We start from the raw sequence: 24,823 nt of genomic DNA on the forward strand, positions 1-24,823 counted from the left end.
AAAAAGATTAAACATCAATAACAAAAGAGAAAATGTTAGACGGCTGAGTTTCACAGATTTTTCTCCAAATTACAATCCAGTATGTGTTAAGTTTTTCAAAAAAGTCCTGTGGTTGGGAAAAAAAACCTGCACAGAATTGACAGCAAGTTCCTTTACTTTTATATTTATACAAATTTTTGCATAAAAAAAAAAATCTGCATGTAATACAGACAAATTGATGCTATATTTTTTGGGGGGTGAAATCGGGGAAAAAAATCATGTCGTATCTATCCTTTTAGTATGATGATGATAAAAAGGTGCTGTCCAGGGCTTTTACATTGATGACCTACCTTTAGGGCAGCGTGGCCGTTTAAATTGGACCGCAATGCTCAGGACTGGCCGGCGGCTCTCCCCGTTCAGAGCGTGACTGCTGCATAGAAATCTATGAAGCGATCACTTTTGGGTCAGGAGAGCCGCCGTCCAGTCTATGCATTTTGATCCGATTTATATGGCTCCCTTTATATGGCTCCCTTAAGATAATTTATCTTGAGAAGGATGAATCCATATACAACTAAACAAATTTCTTAAAATTTTCCCCAAAATTTTGGATTCTAGTAGACCAGATCTTTTTCCATCGGTCCTCATATATCCCATCATTCAGGGCAGGGCAGCACTTGACTTCACCAAGCTTGGACTGTCCCACAGGTGAATCGGTGAATCCTCCGGTGGGCCCCACTGCATGACTTCGCCATACATTCTCCTATATGAGCAGTACTTGACTTAATGCGCTGGATTCACTAAGTACAGACTAAGGCGGCATCTCATTATTTATGTAACAAACTACTTAGTTTATTATTCCCTAAATTTGTGAATGAGTGGGCCCTCCAGAGTTGGTTACTGGTGATCCCTTGGCATCCCAGTCCGACACTGGACTTCACATAGCCTTTTCGGAGGGGGCAACAGTGATGTAAGCCGTTTCTTCCCATGATCGTATGAGGCTAATCATTGTCGTCTATACTGAAAGGACTGAAAATCGCCAAGGAGGGCTGGGGAGCGTGGAACTGTGGTGGTGGCCTAAGGACAGTGCGTTTTTAATTTTTTTATTTTTTATTGCCCAAAATAAATATTGCTCATTTCAAGTTATCAATCTTAGACATTCTACACCCCCACGCTCAGATGTTACCTGATGCTGCGTCCGCCAGGAGGATACAAGTGTACAGTGCTGGAACAGCACAAGCTCCATACACCGCCTAGTGGCTGTATTCGGATACTACAGCTCAGATGTAATTTGCTTCAATGGGATCTGAGCTGCAGTGCCCCAAAACAGGTATGTTGTCTTCTGGCTATCGGCTATCAGACAACTCTTAGAATACTGTCATGTAACAAGTCATATTGCACGACTCGTTAGAGGGTTGATTGTGACTTGTAGGATCGCTACTTCCAACAGGTGGCGCTATAGAGTTAAGTCCTCTTTTTCTCAGAAGAGGCAATTTGCATATGTCATGTAACAGAAATTCCAACAACAGAAATAATTAGAAATAAATCAAATGTAATAAAATGTAATCACACAAGTCAAAATATTTAGCCTCAAATTAGTTATTTATTTTTTTAATATTCAAGACCCTCACAAATCTGCCATCTGAGACCCTACTTATCGTTCCCGCTTTTTGCTGCCAGGACTTTTTGCCTTTTAGCTATTGAATTGAATTTTTAATATGTCGCATTTGCAATGGAAACATGTAATCAAAGCAGAATGCGACAAAGAGAAGGTTGATCAAACAGAAAAAGCATTAGCCTAGATCAGACCCTCATCTTCTAAACCTTTCACATCAGTAGGTAAATGGGGCTGATCACCCACAAGCATCAATGTCATTTTCACATATTTTATATTTCCACTTACTGATTTTGTGGCTTTTTTTTTTTTGCAGTTTGTAAAAAAAAAAAAATAATATTTTTTTTTTTATTTTTTTTTTACCTACGCCTTTCATCTGGTCAGATTAATGGGGATTGATTTGGTTCCGGATAATCTTCTTGACACTAAAAGGTGGTTCACATCAAAGCTTGGAGAGTGCATTTTGTTAATGAAATCCCATTTGTCATTAACATTCCTCGGGCCGCCGTGCGGGAGAACTGTTACTTTGTATCCAAAACCTCTTATAGAGTGAAGGGAAAACAATAAAAAAAAAAAGAACTAAGGAACTAATTGCTTTTCATTTTTAATTTCTAAAATCCTCTTTTAATCAGCGCTTTTGTTCCTGCGTGCTTTTTTTTTTTTTCTGTACATTTGGATTTTACTTATCAGGAATATTACCTTCTCTACAAGATATTGCGAGGTTTATGGAGTCTTCTTTGTAGCCAATTTAGAGCACAGTTTGCCAGCATTGAATGGTTCTTCTTCCAAGGACAGATTTGTTAACAGCTCTGGGGCTTTTGGGTCAATGGACTCCCATCTGTACGTGTGTTATGTGCTCACTGTTATTAACAATAATTCTTAAGATGAATTTTATAGGGAACATTTTAGTGGATTGGAACATGTTTTGTTAAAAATTATTTACAAAAGGCCTTCTTATTCACAGAGTACAACTACTATAATAATTCCCCCTACTATACAACTGCCCACTATATACAATAATATGACTACTATAATACTGCTCCTATGTACAAGAATGTAACTACTATAATACTGCCCCTATGTACAAGAATATAACTACTATAATACTACTATGTACAAGAATATAACTACTATAATACTGCCCCTATGTACAAGAATATAACTACTATAATACTGCTCCTATATACAAGAATATAACTACTATAATACTGCTCCTATGTACAAGAATATAACTACTATAATACTGCCCCTATGTACAAGAATATAACTACTATAATACTACCCCTATGTACAAGAATATAACTACTATAATACTGCCCCTATGTACAAGAATATAACTACTATAATACTACCCCTGTGTACAAGAATATAACTACTATAAATATAACTACTATAATACTCCTCCCTATGTATAAGAATATAACTACTATAATACTGCCCCTATGTACAAGAATATAACTACTATAATACTACCCCTGTGTACAAGAATATAACTACTATAATACTGCCCCTATGTACAAGAATATAACTACTATAATACTGCCCCTATGTACAAGAATATAACAACTACAACACTGCTCCTATGTACAAGAATATAACTACTATAAATATAACTACTATAATACTCCTCCCTATGTATAAGAATATAACTACTATAATACTGCCCCTATGTACAAGAATATAACTACTATAATATAGCTGTTGCGAATTACGCTCTTGGGCTCCCTCCGGTGGTTGTAAGTGGTACTGCTGCTCCTTGGATTTAGTAGTCAGCAGTAGGGTTGAGCGAAACGGATCGTTCATTTTCATAAGTCGCCGACTTTGGGCAACGTCGGCGTCTCATGAAACCCGACCCGATCCCTGTGTGGGATCGGCCATGCGGTACGCGACTTTCCAAAGTCGCGTTTCAATGATGCTAAAAGCGCCATTTCTCAGCCAATGAAGGTGGACGCAGAGTGTGGGCAGCGTGATGACATAGATCTCCGTCCCCACCATCTTAGAAAAGGGCATTGCAGTGATTGGCTTGCTTTCTGCGGCGTCACAGGGGCTATAAAGGGGCGTTCCCGCCGACCGCCATCTTACTGCTGCTGATCTGAGCGTAGGGAGAGGTTGCTGCCGCTTCGTCAGAAGCAGGGATAGTGATAGGCAGGGTACATAAAGCTACAAACCGCTTGTGCTGTAGCGATTTCCACTGTCCAACACCACCTTTTGTTTGCAGGACAGTGGAAGCTACATTTTTTTTTCCTCAGCGCTGTAGCTCACTGGGCTGCCCTAGAAGGCTCCCTGATAGCTGCATTGCTGTGTGTGTACGCCGCTGTGCAAACCAACTGCTTTTTTCAAAGCACAAATCCTGTTGTTCCTTCCTTTCTGCACAGCTATCTTGTTTTTGTCCCCACTTTTGTGTGCAGCAGTCCTTTTTATAGCTGCCTGCCATACTTTTCTGAGATTACTGCAGGGAGATAAAGATTGGCAAGTCTGCCTCTGTGCCAGTGCTGTGTGTGGCATCTGTCTCTCATAGTGTGCCACCGAAAACCAGTGTGTAATACTGGGCCATTTTTTTTTAATTTTTTTTTTTTATTCTCCCTGAAAAAAATAAATAAATAGTGGGGGATTAAGATTGGCATTTCTGCTTGAGTGCCGGTCCTGTGTGTGCCATCTGTCTCAAATTATTGGGGCACAGAAAACCTAGTGTGTAACATTGGGCCTGATTTTCCTTTCAGTGTCAGGCACCTATAAAGGTATATATAAATCCTACAGAAGTTTGAGTTCACCTGATAAGTTGTTTTACAATAACAAATAGCGTTACTTTGGTTACGTTTTGCAAACAATGAGGAAGTCTAGTGGAAGAGGTCGTGGCCGTGGGCGGTCATTGTCAGCTGGTAATGATGGTAGTGGTGGTGGAGCATCAGGTGGTCGTGGTAAAAGCAGTACAGCACCTAAGTCTCGAGTTGTTGAGCCAGGTTCGTCGTCTGGCTACACAAGGCCTCGAACGCTCCCTTTTCTGGGAGTAGGAAAACCACTTTTAAAGCCGGAGCAGCAAGAACAATTTTTGGCTTTCCTTGCTGACTCAGCCTCTAGCTCTTTTGCCTCCTCTTCTGAAAGTGCAAAATGTAAAAGCAGCGCGTCGTTAGTGGATGTTCACGGTCAGGGACATGTCGCTTCCTTGTCTTCTTCACCCAGAACAAGAGAGAAGGATGCGTCAGGAGACACAACGGGTTACTCCATGGAGCTCTTTACACATACCGTTCCTGGGTTAGACAGTGAAACAGTTAACAGGCTATGCCCATTAGAAGTTGAATCGGACATGGAGTGCACAGATGCTGTTCCTTTGACTCAGACCAGAACATTGCCCTCGCAGTGTACTGAGGCAGAATCAAACCCAGCGGAGACTATGGTGCCCCGTCACGAACGCTATACCACCGGCTTACACGGTGACACAGACGAAGTTGCACACGACATAGAAGAGGAGGTCATAGATGACCCAGTTGTTGACCCCGATTGGCAGCCATTGGGGGAACAGGGTGCAGGCGGCAGTAGTTCTGAAGCGGAGGAGGAGGAGCCGCAGCAGGCATCAACATCACAACAGGTTCCATCTGCCGGGCCCGTATCTGGCCAAAAACGCGTGGCAAAACCAAAACCAGTTGGAGGACAGCGTGGCCATCCGGTTAAAAAAGCTCAGTCTGCAATGCCTGAAAAGGTATCCGATAGTAGAAAGAGTGCAGTCTGGCATTTTTTTAAACAACATCCAAATGATCAGCGCAAAGTCATCTGTCAAAAATGTTCAACAACCTTAAGCAGAGGTCAGAATCTTAAAAGTCTAAATACAAGTTGCATGCATAGACATTTATCCACCATGCATTTGCAAGCCTGGACTAACTACCAAACATCCCTAAAGGTTGCAGCACCCTCGGCCAATGAAGCTAGTCAGCAACGCTACATCCCTTCCCTCACTGTAAGCCCACCATTTCCCGCACCACCTGCAGTATCTGTGCAGCTTTTGTCTCCAGGCCAAAGCAGTCAGGGAATCACCAGGTTCGTAGTAGGAAACACTGCATGTAGGGCACCGGCAAGAATACCATCTCCAACCCTCTCTGTCACCCATTTCCACCGGCACCCCTGCTAGTTCCACGATCTCCAGCTCTCCAGTCCAGCTCACCCTACATGAGACTCTTGTTAGGAAAAGGAAGTACTCATCCTCGCATCCGCGTACACAGAGTTTGAACGCCCACATTGCTAGACTAATCTCATTAGAGATGATGCCCTACCGGTTAGTTGAAAGCGAAGCTTTCAAAGCGCTGATGGACTACGCTGTACCACGCTACGAGCTACCCAGTCGACACTTCTTTTCTAGAAAAGCCATCCCAGCCCTCCAACAGCATGTTAAAGACCGCATCGTCCATGCACTCAGGCAGTCTGTGACTACAAAGGTGCACCTGACAACAGATGCATGGACCAGTAGGCATGGCCAGGGACGTTACGTGTCCATCACGGCACACTGGGTGAATGTGGTGGATGCAGGGTCCACAGGGGACAGCAATATTGGGACAGTTCTGCCTAGCCCACGGTCAAGGAAAGAGTTGGCTGTAGGCGTTCGCCCCCCCTCCTCCTCTTCCTCCTCCTGCAGAAGCGAGAGCTCGTCCACAGACCGCAGTCGCACATCCACTCCATCCGCAGCTGCCACTGTTGCACACCAGGTGTGCCATTATGGGACAGCTAGTGGCAAGCGTCAGCAGGCTGTATTGGCAATGAAGTGTTTGGGCGACAACAGACACACCGCGGAAGTTCTGTCCGAGTTCTTGCAGAAAGAAACTCAGTCATGGCTGGGCAGTGTACATCTTGAGGCAGGCAAGGTAGTGAGTGATAACGGAAGGAATTTCATGGCTGCCATAGCCCTTTCCCAACTGAAACACATTCCTTGCCTGGCTCACACCTTAAACCTGGTGGTGCAGTGCTTCCTGAAAAGTTATCCGGGGTTACCCGACGTGCTCCTCAAAGTGTGCAGACTTTGCTCGCATATCCACCGTTCGCCCGTACACTCCAGCCGTATGCAGAACTATCAGCGGTCTTTGAACCTTCCCCAGCATCGCCTAATCATCGACGTTGCAACAAGGTGGAACTCCACACTGCACATGCTTCAGAGACTGTGCGAACAGAGGCGTGCTGTTATGTATTTGTGGGAGGATACACGGGCAGGCAGTTGGATGGCAGACATGGAGTTGTCAGGTGTGCAGTGGTCGAAGCTACAAGACCTGTGTCAAGTCCTTCAGTGTTTTGAGGAATGCACATGGCTGGTTAGTGCAGACAACGCCATAATAAGCATGAGCATCCCCCTAATGCGTCTGCTGTTACAAAGTTTGACGCACATAAAGGAGCAGGCGTCTGCAGCCGAGGAAGAGGAAAGCCTTGATGACAGTCAGCCATTGTCTGGTCAGGGCCGTGTAGAGGACGGGCGAAGAGGATGAGGAGGACGAGGAGGATGAGTACTTTTTTTAATGAGGAAGCTTCTCCTGGGCCAACAGATATTAGTAGCGTTGCAAGGCCGGGTTCTGGTTTTTTAAGGGAGACAAGTGACGTAGATTTGCCTGTAACTGCCCCTCAAACCAGCACAACCGCAGATTTGACAACTGGAACTTTGGCCCACATGGCGGATTATGCCTTACGTATCCTCAAAAGGGACCCACGCATTATTAAAATGATGAGCGATGACGATTACTGGTTGGCCTGCATCCTTGACCCTCGCTATAAAGGCAAATTGCAAAATATTATGCCACATGAGAACCTCGAACAAATATTAGCAACCAAACAAGCAACTCTTGTAGACCGTTTGATTCAGGCATTCCCAGCACACAGCGCCGGTGATGGTTCTCACACGAGCTGCAGGGGGCTACAGGGCAGAGGTGTTAGAGGTGCACAGATCAGAAGTGGCGTTGGACAGAGGGGTTTTCTGACCAGGTTGTGGAGTGATTTCGCAATGACCGCAGACAGGACAGGTACTGCAGCATCTATTCAAAGTGACAGGAGACAACATTTGTCCAGTATGGTTACTAACTATTTTTCATCCCTTATCGATGTTCTCCCTCAACCGTCATTCCCATTTGATTACTGGGCATCAAAATTAGACACCTGGCCTGAATTGGCAGAATATGCGTTGCAGGAGCTTGCTTGCCCAGCAGCTAGTGTGCTATCAGAAAGAGTATTCAGCGCTGCTGGTTCAATATTAACCGAAAAAAGGACTCGTCTGGCTACCCAAAATGTGGATGATCTCACCTTCATTAAAATGAACCACTCCTGGATTTCAAATTATTTTGCCCCACCTTTCCCGGCGGACACCTAGCTTTCCTATAAAAAGGTCTTGCTTGTGGACTGGTCTTACTGAGTGTTCCAATCTCTTAATTTGCAGCAGCTGTTTGTCCAGCATACGACATGTTTACACCTCCCTCAATGGGAAAACTCCCCCCACGGGGCCGTGGTCTCGCCACTTGGCGCAAGCACCCGATAGAGTGCCGTTTGTCTGAAGAGGAGGGTGTGCCCGCTTTTGGTCGACTGCACTGCCACTGGGTCCCTCATAGTACAATAAAGTGTCTCTGGTGGTGGTGGCGTGCACCCAACGTCAGACACACCATTGTAACATGAGGGGCCCTGGGGCGGTCCCGCCGGCCACAAGAGAGTTCCCCCCTCCCCCAGCTCAAACTGTGCTCTACCACGTGCAAAATTATCTCGCACAGCTCCACCAATCTTTAGTCTATTCGCTGACATCATTCAATGCCTGGCACTGACAATACCAATTTGTTGACATCTATGATGCTAGTTAAAGTAGTCTGGGTCAGTGTCCTATATTGACACCAGTAAATACTTACTGCCAAATTACTTTGTCAGAAACTCAGCAGATGAGCCCACCCCTGTACCTAAGTATGCCACACTTTTTTTTTTTTTTGTTGTTGTTGTTTTGCGAGACATTAACATCTATTTATTTTTTGTGAGTACTAACTGTGTCAGACACTCCTTGCAATCGTCCTCCGCTGACCACACCAATGCTGCCTGTGTACCCCTGCGAGATAACTCTAAGTGCCTTGAGCCTATTTTTATTTATTTTAGGCCTAGTAAGCCTGTCTGCGGTCCCTCCTTGCAATCCTCCTCCTCCGCTGACCACAACAATGCTGCCTGTGTACCCATGTAACCTATTTAAAACTGCATAGAGCCTATTTTTTTCTTTTATTTAACCCCTTTCTGACCTCGGACGTACTATACCGTCCGAGGTCAGCTCCCCTGCTTTGATGCAGGGCTCCGCGGTGAGCCCGCATCAAAGCCGGGACATGTCAGCTGTTTTGAACAGCTGACATGTGCCCGCAATAGGCGCGGGCAGAATCGCGATCTGCCCGCGCCTATTAACTAGTTAAATGCCGCTGTCAATCGCAGACAGCGGCATTTAACTACCGCATCCGGCCGGGCGGCCGGATATGACGTCATCGCCGACCCCCGTCACATGATCGGGGGTCGGCGATGCTTCTGAATGGTAACCATAGAGGTCCTTGAGACCTCTATGGTTACTGATCGCCGGTGGCTGTGAGCGCCACCCTGTGGTCGGCGCTCACAGCACACCGGCATTTCTGCTGTGTAGCAGCGATCTTATGATCGGTGCTGCATAGCAGAGCCGATCGCGTTGTGCCTGCTTCTAGCCTCCCATGGAGGCTATAGAAGCATGGCAAAAGTGAAAAAAAAAAGTTTTTAAAAATGTGAAAAAAATAAAAAAAACATAAAAGTTTAAATCACCCCCCTTTCGCCCCATCCTAAATAAATCAATAAAAAAAAAATCAAACCTACACATATTTGGTATCGCCGCGTTCAGAATCGCCCGATCTATCAATAAAAAAAAAGCATTAACCTGATCGCTAAATGGCGTAATGAGAAAAAAAATCGAAACGCCAGAAATACGTTTTTTTGGTCGCCGCGACATTGCATTAAAATGTAATAACGGGCGATCAAAAGAACGTATCTGCACCAAAATGCTATAATTAAAAACGCCAGCTCGGCACGCAAAAAATAAGCCCTCACCTGACCCCAGATCACGAAAAATGGAGACGCTACGAGTATCGGAAAATGGCGCAATTTTATTTTTTTTTTTTTTTGCAAAGTTTGGAATTTTTTTTCACCACTTAGGTAAAACATAACCTAGACATGTGAGGTGTCTATGAACTCGTACTGACCTGGAGAATCATAATGGCAGGTCAGTTTTAGCATTTAGTGAACCTAGCAAAATAGGCAAGCAAAAAACAAGTGTGGGATTGCACTTTTTTTGCAATTTCACTGCACTTGGAATTTTTTTCCCGTTTTCTAGTACACGACATGGTAAAACCAATGATGTCGTTCAAAAGTACAACTCGTCCCGCAAAAAATAAGCCCTCACATGGCCAAATTGACGGAAAAATAAAAAAGTTATGGCTCTGTGAAGGAGGGGAGCGAAAAACGAAAACGAAAAAACGAAAAATCCCAAGGTCATGAAGGGGTTAATATTAATAAAGCCATGATGGACTACGCTGTACCACGCTACGAGCTACCCAGTTGACACTTCTTTTGCGAGAAAAGCCATCCCAACCCTCCACCAGCATGTAAAAGACCGCATTGTCCATGCACTCTGTCAATCTGTGAGTACAAAGGTACACCTGACAACAGACGCATGGACCTGTAGGCATGGCCACGGAAGATTACGTGTCCATTACGGCGCAATGCGTTAATGTGGTGGATGCATGGTCCACAGGGGACAGCCTACTAAGTCTGTCTGCAGTCCCTAATTCAAATTGTCCTCAATTCAGGTTTTCGGGCTTTTTTAAAAAATAGGAAACTGCATTTGGGCTACTAGTTTGGTTGGGGCCTACTGTTGATGTCTGACGCTCCTTGGTGTTCTCCTCCTCCTTGGTGTTCTCCAGGTTTCCTTGTCTGAGCTTCAACCTTCTGGCTCTCATTAAGTGCTGTTTTTTAAAAAAATTGGGGGTTAGGGCCTACTAACGGTGTCTGCCGCTTCCTGGTGTTGTCCTCAACTGTATAAATCTGAGCTTCAACCTTCTGGCTCTCATTAAGTGCTTTTTTTAAAAAAATTGGTGGTTAGGGCCTACTAACGGTGTCTGCCGCTCAAAGGTGTTCTCCACTGAACAAAGCAGTGCCGCCTGTTTACTCCTGTTACCAATTTTGAACTTTATTTTGCCCACTTTATTATTTGGGCCTACTAACTGTGTCTGCCTCTCATTACAGTTGTCCTCCACTGAACTAAGCAATGCTGCCTGGTTAGTCCTGTTACCAATTTTGAATTGCATTTAGCCCACTTTATTATTTGGCCCTATATCAGTGTTTCCTCCTCATCCTGCCCATTGCCCAGCCGGTGCTACATGAGTCTTGTGGTACTTTGACCCAGACCACTACATTCCCCTTGCACGCTACACAGCCACAATCTGACCCTGCTGAAAGTCAGGTTCCCCTTCCCGCATACTATACCACCTTACACAGGGACAAAGAGGAAGGTGCAGATGAAAGTGCAGGTTTCTTTAACAGGTAGGGGGCATACTCGTTGGCGACGTCACAGGCACAGGGCCCCTCAGAGTATGCAAAAGTGTCGCTGCTGGTGGGAGGCGCCCCCGCCGTGCAAACACACCGCTGTACTTTGAGGGGCCCTGTGCTTGTGCCAATGCGAACGAGTGGGCCCCCCCTGCTTGCTCAGGATCACAGCACTTGCAACTTGAAATACTTACCTCTCCTTGCTCCACCGCCGTGACGTAGTCCACGTTTCCTGGGCCCACTAAAACCTTGAACCAGCCCTACCCCCCACAACTTTTGCCACATGACCCCCAATTTCCAATGCCCAACTATTATTATAAAGTTAATTAAGATTGACAAGCTTCAGAAACAAGAATGGATGTTTTTGGCATTAAAATGGGCACTGTAGGTGTTTTCCTGGCCTCCACTCACTGCCGACTATGCTTCCCCATTGACTTGCATTGGGTTTCGTGTTTCGGTCGATCCCCGACTTTTCGCGATAATCGGCCGACTGCACTCGACTCGACTTTGGGCAAAGTCGGGTTTCGCAAAACCCGACTCGATCTTAAAAAAATGAAAGTCGCTCAACCCTAGTCAGCAGCTGCTTCCACTGATTGTCTTTCTGGCTCGGCTATTTAGCCTGGTTCTATCCTTCAGCCTGTGCGAGTTGTCAATGGTTCCTGGTAGGATTCACTTCTCTGCTTGGATTTCCCTGATATTCTGACCAGTTCAGCAAAGATAAGTCCTTGCTTTGTTCTTTTGCAGTCCACTTGTTGTGGACTTAATCTTTCTGCACTTTCTATGTTTTTTCTAGTCCAGCTTGTCAGTATGGATTTATTCAGTTAAGCTGGAAGCTCTGGGAAGCAGATTTACCCTCCACACCTTTAGTCAGGTGTGGAGATTTTTGTAAACTCTGTGGTGGATTTTTCTAGTTTTTAATACTGACTGCACAGTATTCTGTCCTGTTCTATCTATCTAGCTAGACTGGCCTCCTTTGCTACATCCTGGTTTCATTCTGCGTATGTCATTTCCCTCTCCACTCACAGTCAATATTTGTGGGCGGCTGTCCTATCCTTTGGGGATTTTCTCTGAGGCAAGATAGCTTTCCTGTTTCTATCTTTAGGAGTAGTTAGTCCTCCGGCTGTGAAGATGTGTCTAGGGAGTGACAGGAACATCCCACGGCTACTTCTAGTGTTGTGTTAAGCTCAGGAACTGTGGTTAGTACAGGTACCACCTCCTCCAGAGCACGTCCCATGTTGCTCCTAAACCACCAGCTCATAACATATAGCACCCTATGTACAAGAATATAACTACTATAATACTGCCCCTATATGCAAGAATATAACTACTATAATACTGCCCCTATATGCAAGAATATAACTACTATAATACTGCTCCTCTGTACAGAATATAACTACTATAATACTGCCCCCTATGTACAAGAATATAACTACAATAATACTGCTCCTATGTACAAGAATATAACTACAATACTGCCCCTATGTACAAGAATATAACTACTATAATACTGCCCCTATGTACAAGAATATAACTACAATAATACTGCGCCTATGTACAAGAATATAACTACAATACTGCCCCTATGTACAAGAATATAACTACTATAATACTGCCCCTATGTACAAGAATATAACTACTATAATACTGCCCCTATGTACAAGAATATAACTACTATAATACTGCTCCTATGTACAAGAATATAACTACTATAATACTGCCCCTATGTACAAGAATATAACTACTATAATACTGCTCCTATGTACAAGAATATAACTACTATAATACTGCCCCTATGTACAAGAGTATAACTACAATACTGCCCCTATGTACAAGAATATAACTACTATAATACTGCCCCTATGTACAAGAATATAACTACAATAATACTGCTCCTATGTACAAGAATATAACTACTATAATACTGTCCCTATGTACAAGAATATAACTACTATAATACTACTCCTATGTACAAGAATATAACTACTATAATACTGCCCCCTATGTACAAGATTATAACTACTATAATACTGCTCCTATGTACAAGAATATAACTACTATAATACTGCCCCTATGTACAAGAATATAACTACTATAATACTGCCCCCTATGTACAAGATTATAACTACTATAATCCTGCCCCTATGTACAAGAATATAACTACTATAATATTGCCCCTATGTACAAGAATATAACTACTATAATACTGCCCCTATGTACAAGAATATAACTACTATAATACTGCCCCCTATGTACAAGATTATAACTACTATAATACTGCTCCTATGTACAAGAATATAACTACTATAATACTGTCCCTATGTACAAGAATATAACTACTATAATACTACTCCTATGTACAAGAATATAACTACTATAATACTGCCCCTATGTACAAGAATATAACTACTATAATACTGCCCCCTATGTACAAGAATATAACTACTATAATACTGCCCCTATGTGCAAGAATATAACTACAATAATACTGATCCTATGTACAAGAATATAACTACTATAATACTGCTCCTATGTACAAGAATATAACTACTATAATACTGTCCCTATGTACAAGAATATAACTACTATAATACTACTCCTATGTACAAGAATATAACTACTATAATACTGCCCCCTATGTACAAGATTATAACTACTATAATCCTGCCCCTATGTACAAGAATATAACTACTATAATACTGCCCCTATGTACAAGAATATAACTACTATAATACTGCCCCCTATGTACAAGAATATAACTACTATAATACTGCCCCTATGTACAAGAATATAACTACTATAATACTGCTCCTATGTACAAGAATATAACTACTATAATACTGCCCCCTATGTTGAAGACTATAAATCGACCCCCCACCCTGTAAATATTAATTTATCACAACTTTCTGTAATATTTTATTGCAGCAAATCCCTTTTTTCACACTGGATGCAGGAAATCTTGGTAAATAATTCCGCAGGTGAAGGGCACATTTTCCACACTTTCATATGTAGACTGCATTTTATAATGGTCCCAGTATTTCCTCCAGAGAGTTCCTTGCTGTCTGGTTTCTTTTTCTGCAGATAAGAAAGTCAAACCTTGGCCTTTTTATACCTGTTATGTAAATGTCCTCCAAGCCCAGAATTCCCCTGGGTCGAGGAATGTAAAACAATGATTGACTTCCATTGTAGAAATATCACATTTCCATGTCTGTGCTCAGCTGAACTTTTTTTTTTTTATTTATACAGACAGGTTATTCTTAATTATTTCATACATCAGAGCCTTAAGAGTATTTCTTCCTGATGACAAGAAGAAGCTATTTTGACAGCTGGTGCGTTCACATGGATGGTCTCCGCAGTGGAGTAGAGTGGTCATATTGTAGAATTGCTATTTTTGCACTGTTACTAATTCCATCGGATGACGCCAATTTCAAAATTGAGAGGAGCCCTTCACTGAGAAGATGAGCCTGCTAAGTATCACTTAGCCCTAAAGGCATACCCTCTCAGTCAAGTCGGAAGCCCTTTGGGACTAGGTTGACCTTGAACGGTATACAGTTTTCACCCGAGGTCTTAAAACTAAGCCTCTGTTAACAGTGGTGTTTATAATAGAAACCACTCTCGGCAAAACTCCCAATTGGGGACTGTAGCACCAACGTAAACAGAACTTAATGTTTGATGCAGGCTCCCCATCCCCTTCTTACACCTTCTCAGCCATTCAAGCAAATGTGGAAGACATAACATAACCCTACCAGAAACACTCAAGAAATGGAAATAGCCGTGCGACTGTGTTTTTCGGGCAAAGTGATTTCTTTTCTAGTTCCTTCGTTGGAACGCCATGGTGGTTCAATTGGTGCCCAACCAGTTTGGCTTCAATTATAGGATGCTTTAAATTGGTGATGGCTGACTTTTTTATTTTTTTACCCTTTCGGCTTGGAATAGGTTGGTGGAATATACACTCTAATTTGACAAACCGTGTCTTGTGCTGTGCAATAAACATAGTTAGCAGTCGGCTGAGACAAGTTTGGTGAATAAGACCTGAGTAGAGATGAACCAAGCAATTTGCGGGACCCTGCTCCCATGGCTGTCAGTGGTGTCTGGTCGCTGTACAGGAGTTCTGGCGGCTTCCTCAGGGTCTCTTCTGATTTGTAGGCCCAGTGCAATGCCATCGTTGTGACTTAAACACACAACATCATGCTCTGCCTACAGATCAGAAGAGGCACCGTGGAGTCTGACAGGTAGGTGGCAATCCGCAAGGCTTCCATCCAGACTTATGATGTGGCCTCTGGACTAAGGAACTGCTAATTAATTTGCTCCTCTTCAGACTGTGTTTCCAGCTCAGGCAAGATAGGGTGTGCTGGCCTTCAATAGTCAAGACTTCTACGGACCTTGTGTATTTGTTTGAAGTGCTAGGTAGCTTTGGAAAGCTGCATGGAATAATAAGTGGCCAGATGGACTTGGACTAATTCTGCTTAAGAAGAATAAAGTTGGTTGAGACTAGCTGTGTTGGAGTTAAACTTCTTCATATTATGGTCTATCCAACGTCTAAGACGATGATCCCTTAAGTCAATTCCCGGTGACTTGATATCATGGGATTGATGATTACTTTCTATTAAACTGTCAAGTAATTGAGTACTTACCCTCTGTGTTCTTTTGGTGGCATGTCATGTCATCGATGGTGGGACGTGTGGGAAGAGCTTCCATAGTCCTGTATCAGTGGATAGTGTTCATCTCAAAACGAGGAAAGCAAGGTTGTGTTACTTAATAGTATTGTTTATAAATGGAGTCTTGATGGACCTCTATGTCTAATATTCAAGGGAACTATAAGTCTAAAGGCACTCTTATCTGAATTTGTTGTACAGAAAAAAGACGGCTATCCTTTCCTGTTACCTGCCAGAACTTTGGAGCAGCTGATCATAGTGTTCTGCAAGTCTAGTCTCCAAGTAATCACTACTTTCTTTACATCTCAAGTGTGTAGAACCTTCAGAGACATTTTCCATCGACAAGTGTGAGAGATAGCTGCTGCTGCTCTTATAAAGCTTTCTATTATAAGCTCATGTTTCTTTAACTAAGCCCACTAATCATTGGACCCCTTCGCATATGTTAAGTATTACCTCTCCAAGTTTTCAGATTTGTAGTAAATGCCCTAATAGGGGGGAAGGATCTGTGTTGCTAGTGCCTTGTTTTTCCTCCGTATCGCATCGGAACATGTCTCGGTTGTCCATCACGAACCACTTTAAAGAGAAGGCGTCTTGTAGTTCTCAAAGAGCCAGATTGAAGGCTTGGATTTCTCAGCTAACATATTCCATATGGAGTGTTCAGCTCTGCTTTAAATTAGTACAAACATCAGGATATGGGGAATAAGTGGAGATAAGGATCAGAAGTGGTGGAAGCTGAGGGATCTGTCTGGGTTTTCACCTCCTTGGTGCTCCCTGGTTCCTTGGCTGAAGCTCCGTTGTAGCGCCCCCACTGCCGCAGGGCCGAGGGGTACCTGGTACCGGGCCTCTGAGTCTCTGCTCTGGGGTTGTCACGGTGGCTAGGCCCGGGCCGTGACCCTGCTGAGGGGCGTACAGTGAATGATAGATGTGGATGGTGGTGGTGGTGCGGTGCAGTAAATAACGAGGACACCAGGTTGCAGTCTCTTTACCTCTTTACTGAAGATCTCTGGGTCCTCAATCCGGAATACGGTTAACCAGGCTGCGCAAGTCCGGCCGGTCCAATGACACCTCCAGAGTTCTCCTTGCAGGTGGAAATCTGTGCCTTCCTGCTAGCGCTATGTGTTGCGGTCCTTCCCTGCTGTGCTTACGGAAAGTCCCCACAACTGTTGTGTCTGTTTCTTAAGTTCCCTCACAACTCGATTAGATGATGTTCTGCTAATCCTCCGTCCCTCCCTGATGTTACGGTTAGGACGGCACCCGTATGACGGGTAGGCTCGGAGCTCTTCCGGGACCCTAGAGTCGCCCCTCTCCACAAGTTGCCCCCTATGTCTTCGTAGGTGATTTAGGTGAGACAGCCCGCCTATGACTGACTGCCCTGCCGTTGGTTTGAAGTATTGCCTGAAGCTGAATATAGTAATACTTCCTCGGCGTTCCGGCCGCCGGTTGTGCGCCTCAGTAGGATGTTGCCTCGGTCTCACAGCACGACTCCTACTGGTATTCTCCTTCTTGCTTTGATCTCGTTTCTCACTCAGCACAATCTATCTCGCTTCCAATCCCTCCTTTGGCACCGCCGCTATGCTGAGCAGGCACGGTCCCGTTACGTTCGCTCAAGTTGCCAGGCCTCTGTCAGGATCCCACCCCTGACAGGGACCCTACCGAATCTTCTCCCACATCACCCTCTGCCACAAGGTGTTGCCTGGTTCCAACCCAGTCAGCTTTCTGTCCTAACTTCCTGCCTGACCCCCAGTTTTACCAGTATGTGAGGAGTGGCCTAATGAATAGAACCCTTAGCTCCCCCTGGAGGCCCGGCTGTGAAATGTATTGGTGTCTGTGATACCTGGTCAGGTGAACTCCTTCAGTGCCATCAGACGTACCATAGCTCCCCTGTTGTGAATTAGACTTTTTTGGCTCCCTCTTGTGGTTACTAGTGGTATGACTCTGAGATTGTCTTTCCCTAGTTTGGCACCCACCTGGGTCGTTAGTCCAGGGGTGTTGCTATATGAACTTCCTGAATTCTTAGTCTGGTGCCTGGCATCGTTGTAATCAGTTCTTTCTGTTTGCTCCTGTCTGCTGGTCCTGGTTCATGCAAAATTAAGCTAAGTCCTGCTTCCTTGTTTTTTGGTTATTTGTATTGCTCTTATTTTTTGTCCAGCTTGTACTAAATGTGATTCCTGATTTTGCTGGAAGCTCTAGGGGGCTGGTATTCTCCCCCCGGGCCGCTAGACGGTTCGGGGGTTCTTGAATATCCAGCGTGGATATTTTTGATAGGGTTTTTGCTGACCGTATAAGTCATCTTACTATATTCTGCTATTAGTTAGTGGGCCTCTCTTTGCTAAATACCTAGTTCATTCTTACGTTTGTCTTTTCTTCTTACCTCACCGTTATTATTTGTTGGGGGCTTGTATCCAACTTTTGGGGTCTTTTCTCTGGAGGCAAGAAAGGTCTATCTTTTCCCTTCTAGGGTTAGTTAGTTCTCCGGCTGGCGCGAGACGTCTAGAACCAACGTAGGCACGTTCCCCGGCTGCTGCTATTTGTGGTGCTTGGATTAGCTATACGGTCAGCCCAGTTACCACTGCCCTATGAGCTGGTTTTTTATGTTTGCAGACTTGGTATTTATTGCAGAGACCCTCTGCCATTGGGGTCTTAACACTCCCCTTAGTGGCGGAGCCACAGTACTGCAACGACCGGGACTCTGGGGCGCTGCACTCCCCCCCGGTTAAATCCAGTACTCCTGGACTGGGAAGAAAACAACAATACAGGTTAGCAAAAAGACATACAATTTTGAAAATGCAATAACAATAAGTAAGCTTGAACAGAGCTTCCCTTTATGGGAGGTGAGGACACTTGAACGTTACACACATGGTTAAACATTATAAATTACAGGCTATAAATAACTCCTGTTACCCAACCGGGTATTCTACTTAGTGCAAACTTTTGAATACGAAGTTAACATTGCCTTTAAGGGCGTATACTCCCTATCCACTAAAGGCTTTACCTATAAAACATTGGAATATTAATTAACTCTTTCTCTTTCATTCTCCTTCATTAAATCTGCAGGACCGCCTGTCCTAACCGCTCCAGGCCTACTGCCTCTCCTTTCTTTACAGGACCGCCCCTTTCAGCCCGGGCCTTCTGCCTTTTCAACTACTATACACAGTATAGAACATAACATTTACTTTCAGTTTGAAATCACTGAGTCATCCTTACATAGCTCCCAAGAGGACTCACTGACTAACCCCGTACGGGTTCACTCTCTGTCCTCATTTTTCTATCAACATTATCAATCATTTCTTACAGTCAACTAATTGGATACATATAACTTTTACATGTAAGCATCATCATCACTTTCCTTTTTATCAAAACATTATTGCTATCTATCTGTCTTAAAGCAATACCATCCTTTAAGTGTGACAAGTGAACATCCCCTTTAAGAGGGGATCCAGTCTGTATGAGGTAGCACATCTTCTCAAGCTACCAGTCCGTACTCCGCAAAGGCTCCGGTGCGGTATCTTCGCAAAGAGTCCTTCTTTAAGTAAAACTAGTAGGGGGCACCTTTAAGAAGGTGCAAACTATTTACAAGCAGTTTGTATCATGCACTGTTCATGATTCAGCAGTTTCTTAGTAACGGAGCAAAAAGTAGAAAAGCAAACAAAGCGCAATAGGGATCCCGGGTCAACAAAGGGATCCCTTTAAGAATAACCCTAGTCGGGTTTAAGCAGCAAAAAGCAGGGAAACAAACAGTTAACTATTTACATATCCATGGCATCGAGGTTTACTCTCGCTCTGGCGGCCGTAGCTCCGCATAGACCTCGCTCGGCAAGGTGATCGGCGAGATCGGGGCCTTTAAGAAGTGCTCCATACCCGGGGCCTGATCCCAGGGTGTAAGGCGCTGGAGTCTATAGGTCCCAGGGAGAGGGGGTGCCGCGACGGGGCCTATCAGCAGGTCCTCTGCTGGCGGGGCAGGGTCGTTCTTCATACCTGCTTCAGATGCGGTCCCTCCGGTGCCGATCTGCTCCGTCTCCGCTGGGATCTGGAACGCTGGTTGCAGGGCCTTGCGCTGCGGCGCTGTCATCTCCGTTTGCAGCATCTCGCTTTCCGGCAGGGCCTTGCTTTCTGGCTTCGGAGCGCTGGAACTTCTTTCTTGCTCCGGACCAGGCGAGGCTGCCGACAGATGTCTGGTGAGGCTCCCGATGATGGTCTTCTTCCACCCGGCCTCAGTGCTCAGCTGCGTCTGCAGGAGTTGGTGGATCAGCTCATCCGCTCCGGTCTGCAGGAGGTCAGCATCAACTGTGGAGGTCTGGCTGCGGTGCCTCTCCGGGTAGCTGGGGGAGTCCTCGGCTCCGACCCCACGCTCCGGCTCCGGGCGGCTGGCCATGGCGTCCTCCATCTCGCTGACTACTTCTTCCTGGTCCTTTTCCCACTCTCTCCTTCGTGGGCGGTTTCGTTTTCTCGGCTGCTGACGGACACGTCCTCAAGGGGCCGAGATATTTAGACTGGGCGGCCATTGACTTTCGCGCTCTTCAGCTTGTTCACGCCCACTTCCACGCCCTTCTTCTTCTCCTGCGCTCTCCTTAGCGCTGTAATGGCGGCGGTTTTGGCGCGAACTTTTGGCGGCAAGTGACAATCCACAGTCTTTGCAATAAAGTACAGTCCAAGCACAGTAAATCACAGTTCCAAGGCACACATGACCTGATTCTTCAGGCTTAAGTAGATCCTGTTCGTGACTCCAAGTTGTAGCGCCCCCACTGCCGCAGGGCCGAGGGGTACCCGGTACCGGGCCTCTGAGTCTCTGCTCTGGGGTTGTCACGGTGGCTAGGCCCGGGCCGTGACCCTGCTGAGGGGCATACAGTGAATGATAGATGTGGATGGTGGTGGTGGTGCGGTGCAGTAAATAACGAGGACACCAGGTTGCAGTCTCTTTACCTCTTTACTGAAGATCTCTGGGTCCTCAATCCGGAATACGGTTAACCAGGCTGCGCAAGTCCAGCCGGTCCAATGGCACCTCCAGAGTTCTCCTTGCAGGTGGAAATCTGTGCCTTCCTGCTAGCGCTATGTGTTGCGGTCCTTCCCTGCTGTGCTTACGGAAAGTCCCCACAACTGTTGTCTGTTTCTTAAGTTCCCTCACAACTCGATTAGATGATGTTCTGCTAATCCTCCGTCCCTCCCTGATGTTACGGTTAGGACGGCACCCGTATGACGGGTAGGCTCGGAGCTCTTCCGGGACCCTAGAGTCGCCCCTCTCCACAAGTTGCCCCCTATGTCTTCGTAGGTGATTTAGGTGAGACAGCCCGCCTATGACTGACTGCCCTGCCGTTGGTTTGAAGTATTGCCTGAAGCTGAATATAGTAATACTTCCTCGGCGTTCCGGCCGCCGGTTGTGCGCCTCAGTAGGATGTTGCCTCGGTCTCACAGCACGACTTTTACTGGTATTCTCCTTCTTGCTTTGATCTCGTTTCTCACTCAGCACAATCTATCTCGCTTCCAATCCCTCCTTGGGCACCGCCGCTATGCTGAGCAGGCACAGTCCCGTTACGTTCACTCAAGTTGCCAGGCCTCTGTCAGGATCCCACCCCTGACAGGGACCCTACTGAATCTTCCCCCACAACACCCTCTGCCACAAGGTGTTGCCTGGTTCCAACCCAGTCAGCTTTCTGTCCTAACTTCCTGCCTGACCCCCAGTTTTACCAGTATGTGAGGAGTGGCCTAATGAATAGAACCCTTTGCTCCCCCTGGAGACCCGGCTGTGAAATGTATTGGTGTCTGTGATACCTGGTCAGGTGAACTCCTTCAGTGCCATCAGACGTACCATAGCTCCCCTTAGTGGCGGAACCACAGTACTGCAACGACCAGGACTCTGGGGCGCTGCACCATTACCTGTAAATGTAGCATGACCTCCTTACTGTAAATCATGAGTGATCGTAAACCCAATTCCAAAACCCCATTAGGACATTTCGAGGTAGAATATTTTTGTTTGGGACTCTCCTGTTTTGGATTGGACCTTGAGGAAGAGTTCTCCAGAGGACTTTCTGTGTGTCATAGAGACTTGCTCATGGTGTAGATTTCTTAAACTTTTTGTTTTGACCTTAAAATGACCCGTATTAGACATCTTTGAGTTAAATTTTCCACACTCTACCACCTTTTATGTCAAACAATATAGAAAACCATACCAGGACATCATCGTTCACTACATTTTGGATCCCTCATCACTGTGGCATTTTGGCCGACGAGCCGGAAAATATCATCCTGAGAATATCAAAGACCATAGGTGCCATTCAGCAAGTTAATGGGGCAGCTGTTAAGCCCTAAAAAAGAAGAGAAGCGTCCTTCTGTCTACGTTGGCTTTTTCTTAGCCATTGCATGGTTGTGAGAAATTTCTTCTTCAGACAACTCACTTTTGAGCAATGAAGAAGAAAAACGTACAATCTCAATTGACGAGGGATGTAGCGACATTAACCAGCATCAGAAAGTTTGACCAATTTTAGCTTTTTTCCAACTGGGCTTCTTTCCTTTCTTTCCTTTCTTTCCTTCCTTTCTTTCCTTTCTTTCCTTTCTTTCTTTCTTTCTTTCTTTCTTTCTTTCTTTCTTTCTTTCTTTCTTTCTTTCTTTCTTTCTTTCTTTCTTTCTTTCTTTCTTTCTTTCTTTCTTTCTTTCTTTCTCTCTCTCCATAACTTTGGCAAAGAATCAAGTGCTATTGTCTTGATTGGTGAGGGACACGATAACATGGACCAGCACCAGAAAGGATGACCAATTTAAGTCTCAGCCTATGGGGCTTATCTTCTTTTTGAACCCATATTTTAGTCCACCTTAACTTGGGCAAAGAAGCAAGACCTCCCATTCTCTCAATTGGGGAGGAATCTTGTGGCATGGACCCGCGCCAGAGAGGGAGATTGTGTCTGTATATTAGGCACATCTTCTTTTCGACACCATATTTTAGATTACTGTATTTTTCAATAATCGTTAGCTTCAGGATTTTTGTACGTTCACTGCCCTTTATGTAAAAATAAATTCTATAATACTTCTACATAGAATATTTTTGCTGCTTACGATTTGCAGCTTGAATCAGAAAGTTCTCAGAATTCCTGTTTGTTTTTTTTTGTTTTTTTTTTTTTTTTTAATACTCTGAACCTGATTTCAATTTCACAGCAATTTTTTTTCCCTAACAATACACAACCCATCAGAGAGAAATGTGACAGCTCCAACAACACTTTAGGAATTCATTACATGTGAGACGGCAGGGCGGGTAGGAATATCATGAATGGATATTATGCCGGGGTCAGCGTGGTCAGCTTACCCAATGATCACAATCACATGTACAGACTGAAAAATGCAAGATGGATCAATAAATTAATAGGTGGTGTAACCTTGTAGCCTTTTTGAAGTGCTTTAATGGAAAACACAAGTTCCTGCCTTTTACTTTTTGCAATTTTCCTGACAACTGCGCCTGACGTCTATTTAACACTGATGGTCTCCGAAATGATAGGATGCAGAATCTTATTCTATTTTTTCACTCTTCTCGGGGAATTGCTCTCTTGTTGTGTCACAATACTGATAATGAAGCTGCGGCGACGTATTATACTCTCTCAGAAAATCCGGCTTCTTCCTAAAGTGGAGCCTTTTACATACCAACGAATGACCATGGGGAAGGGCATTTTATCTAGAACACTTGAAGAATGAAACTTGGACATCTGTCATAATCTACAATTACTAAAAAGGCATGGAAGGTATAGCGAAGAAGTGGAATATATAAGTCGGGGACCTAGGGCCCAAGGAGCTGAGCGATATTCTTGGAAAAGGTACTGTAGTTGAGGCCAACCTAAGCTTGGGTCCTTCTCTACGCTTTGGAGCCACAGAACAATTTTTAGATGTTCTCAATTCCTTAGAGTATTCCATACTGTTGTTCTTTGGAAAACTGAATTAACTGCATTTACTTTTTTAATGATGTACAGATTTTAGGCAAATATATATATATATATATATATATATATATATATATATATATATATATATATATATATATATATATATATATATATATATATATATATATATATTTCTATTTGTATACTTTTTTTTTTTCTATTGTAGAATCGGTGGATGACTGTCCCAGTAACTGTTACGGAAATGGAGAATGTGTGGCTGGAAACTGCCACTGCTTCTTGGGATTTCTTGGACCAGACTGTGGAAGAGGTAAGAAAAAAAATAGTTTTTTTGCTTTAGGGAGAAGGATTAGAGATCAGTTGAAGTAGTGTGTGCCATAGAGGCAGTCCTTTTTGGCTTCTTTAAGACCTGTAGAGAGATGGTTTGGTATTGTGTTAGCATAACCTACAGTTATAGGTGGATTTATTGTATGGGGTCACCAGGACCTTCTGTTACAAGTGGTGCAGATGAACACTGCCTGACAAAGGTTCCTGCCCAGAGCCGAAAACCATTTTTTGGTCTATCAATCTGTGGAATCTAATAAAGGTATTTTTTTTTGGCCAACCATTCAACTCTCAACCTCTTTTGGGCAGTGCACTGTTGTGAAATTGGATTTTGGGCTCCCCCGGTGGCCACTGGTAGAATTGAACTGGTGTGCATCATCCCCTCTGTTCACCTGTTTCCATCAGGATGTGGGAGTCGCTATTTAACCTTGCTCCTCTGTCACTTCCATGCCGGTCAACATTGTAATCAGAAGCCTTTCTGTGCATGTTCCTGCTTCTAGACAACTCCCAGCTAAGTTGGACTTTAGTCCGCGTTTGTTTTTGCATTTTGTTCCAGTTCACAGCTGTAGTTTCGTTTCTGTGTCTGGAAAGCTCTTGTGATCTGAAATTGCCACTCTGATGTTATGAGTTAATACTAGAGTCCTAAAGTAATTTCAGGATGGTATTTTGATAGGGTTTTCAGCTGACCATGAAAGTGCCCTTTCTGTCTTCCTGCTATCTAGTAAGCGGACCTCAATTTTGCTAAACCTATTTTCATACTACGTTTGTCATTTCATCTAAAATCACCGCCAATATATGTGGGGGCCTCTGTCTGCCTATCGGGGAAATTTCTCTAG

The 24,823-nt window shown here is 44.4% G+C and overlaps 1 protein-coding gene across 8 annotated transcripts in view; it reads left to right on the plus strand.

Moving 5' to 3' along the window:
• The window catches only part of TENM4 (teneurin transmembrane protein 4), a 1,485,534-nt gene that overhangs the window by 1,317,254 nt on the left and 143,457 nt on the right, over positions 1-24,823 (plus strand). For all 8 annotated transcript variants that reach the window (XM_077298663.1, XM_077298665.1, XM_077298666.1 and 5 more), the window contains one exon: positions 23,872-23,973. In XM_077298663.1, coding sequence (XP_077154778.1) covers positions 23,872-23,973 — 102 coding nt within the window. The remainder of the gene's footprint in view (positions 1-23,871; positions 23,974-24,823) is intronic.

This window comes from Ranitomeya variabilis, chromosome 3, assembly GCF_051348905.1.
Source record: "Ranitomeya variabilis isolate aRanVar5 chromosome 3, aRanVar5.hap1, whole genome shotgun sequence".
NCBI lineage: Eukaryota > Metazoa > Chordata > Amphibia > Anura > Dendrobatidae > Ranitomeya > Ranitomeya variabilis.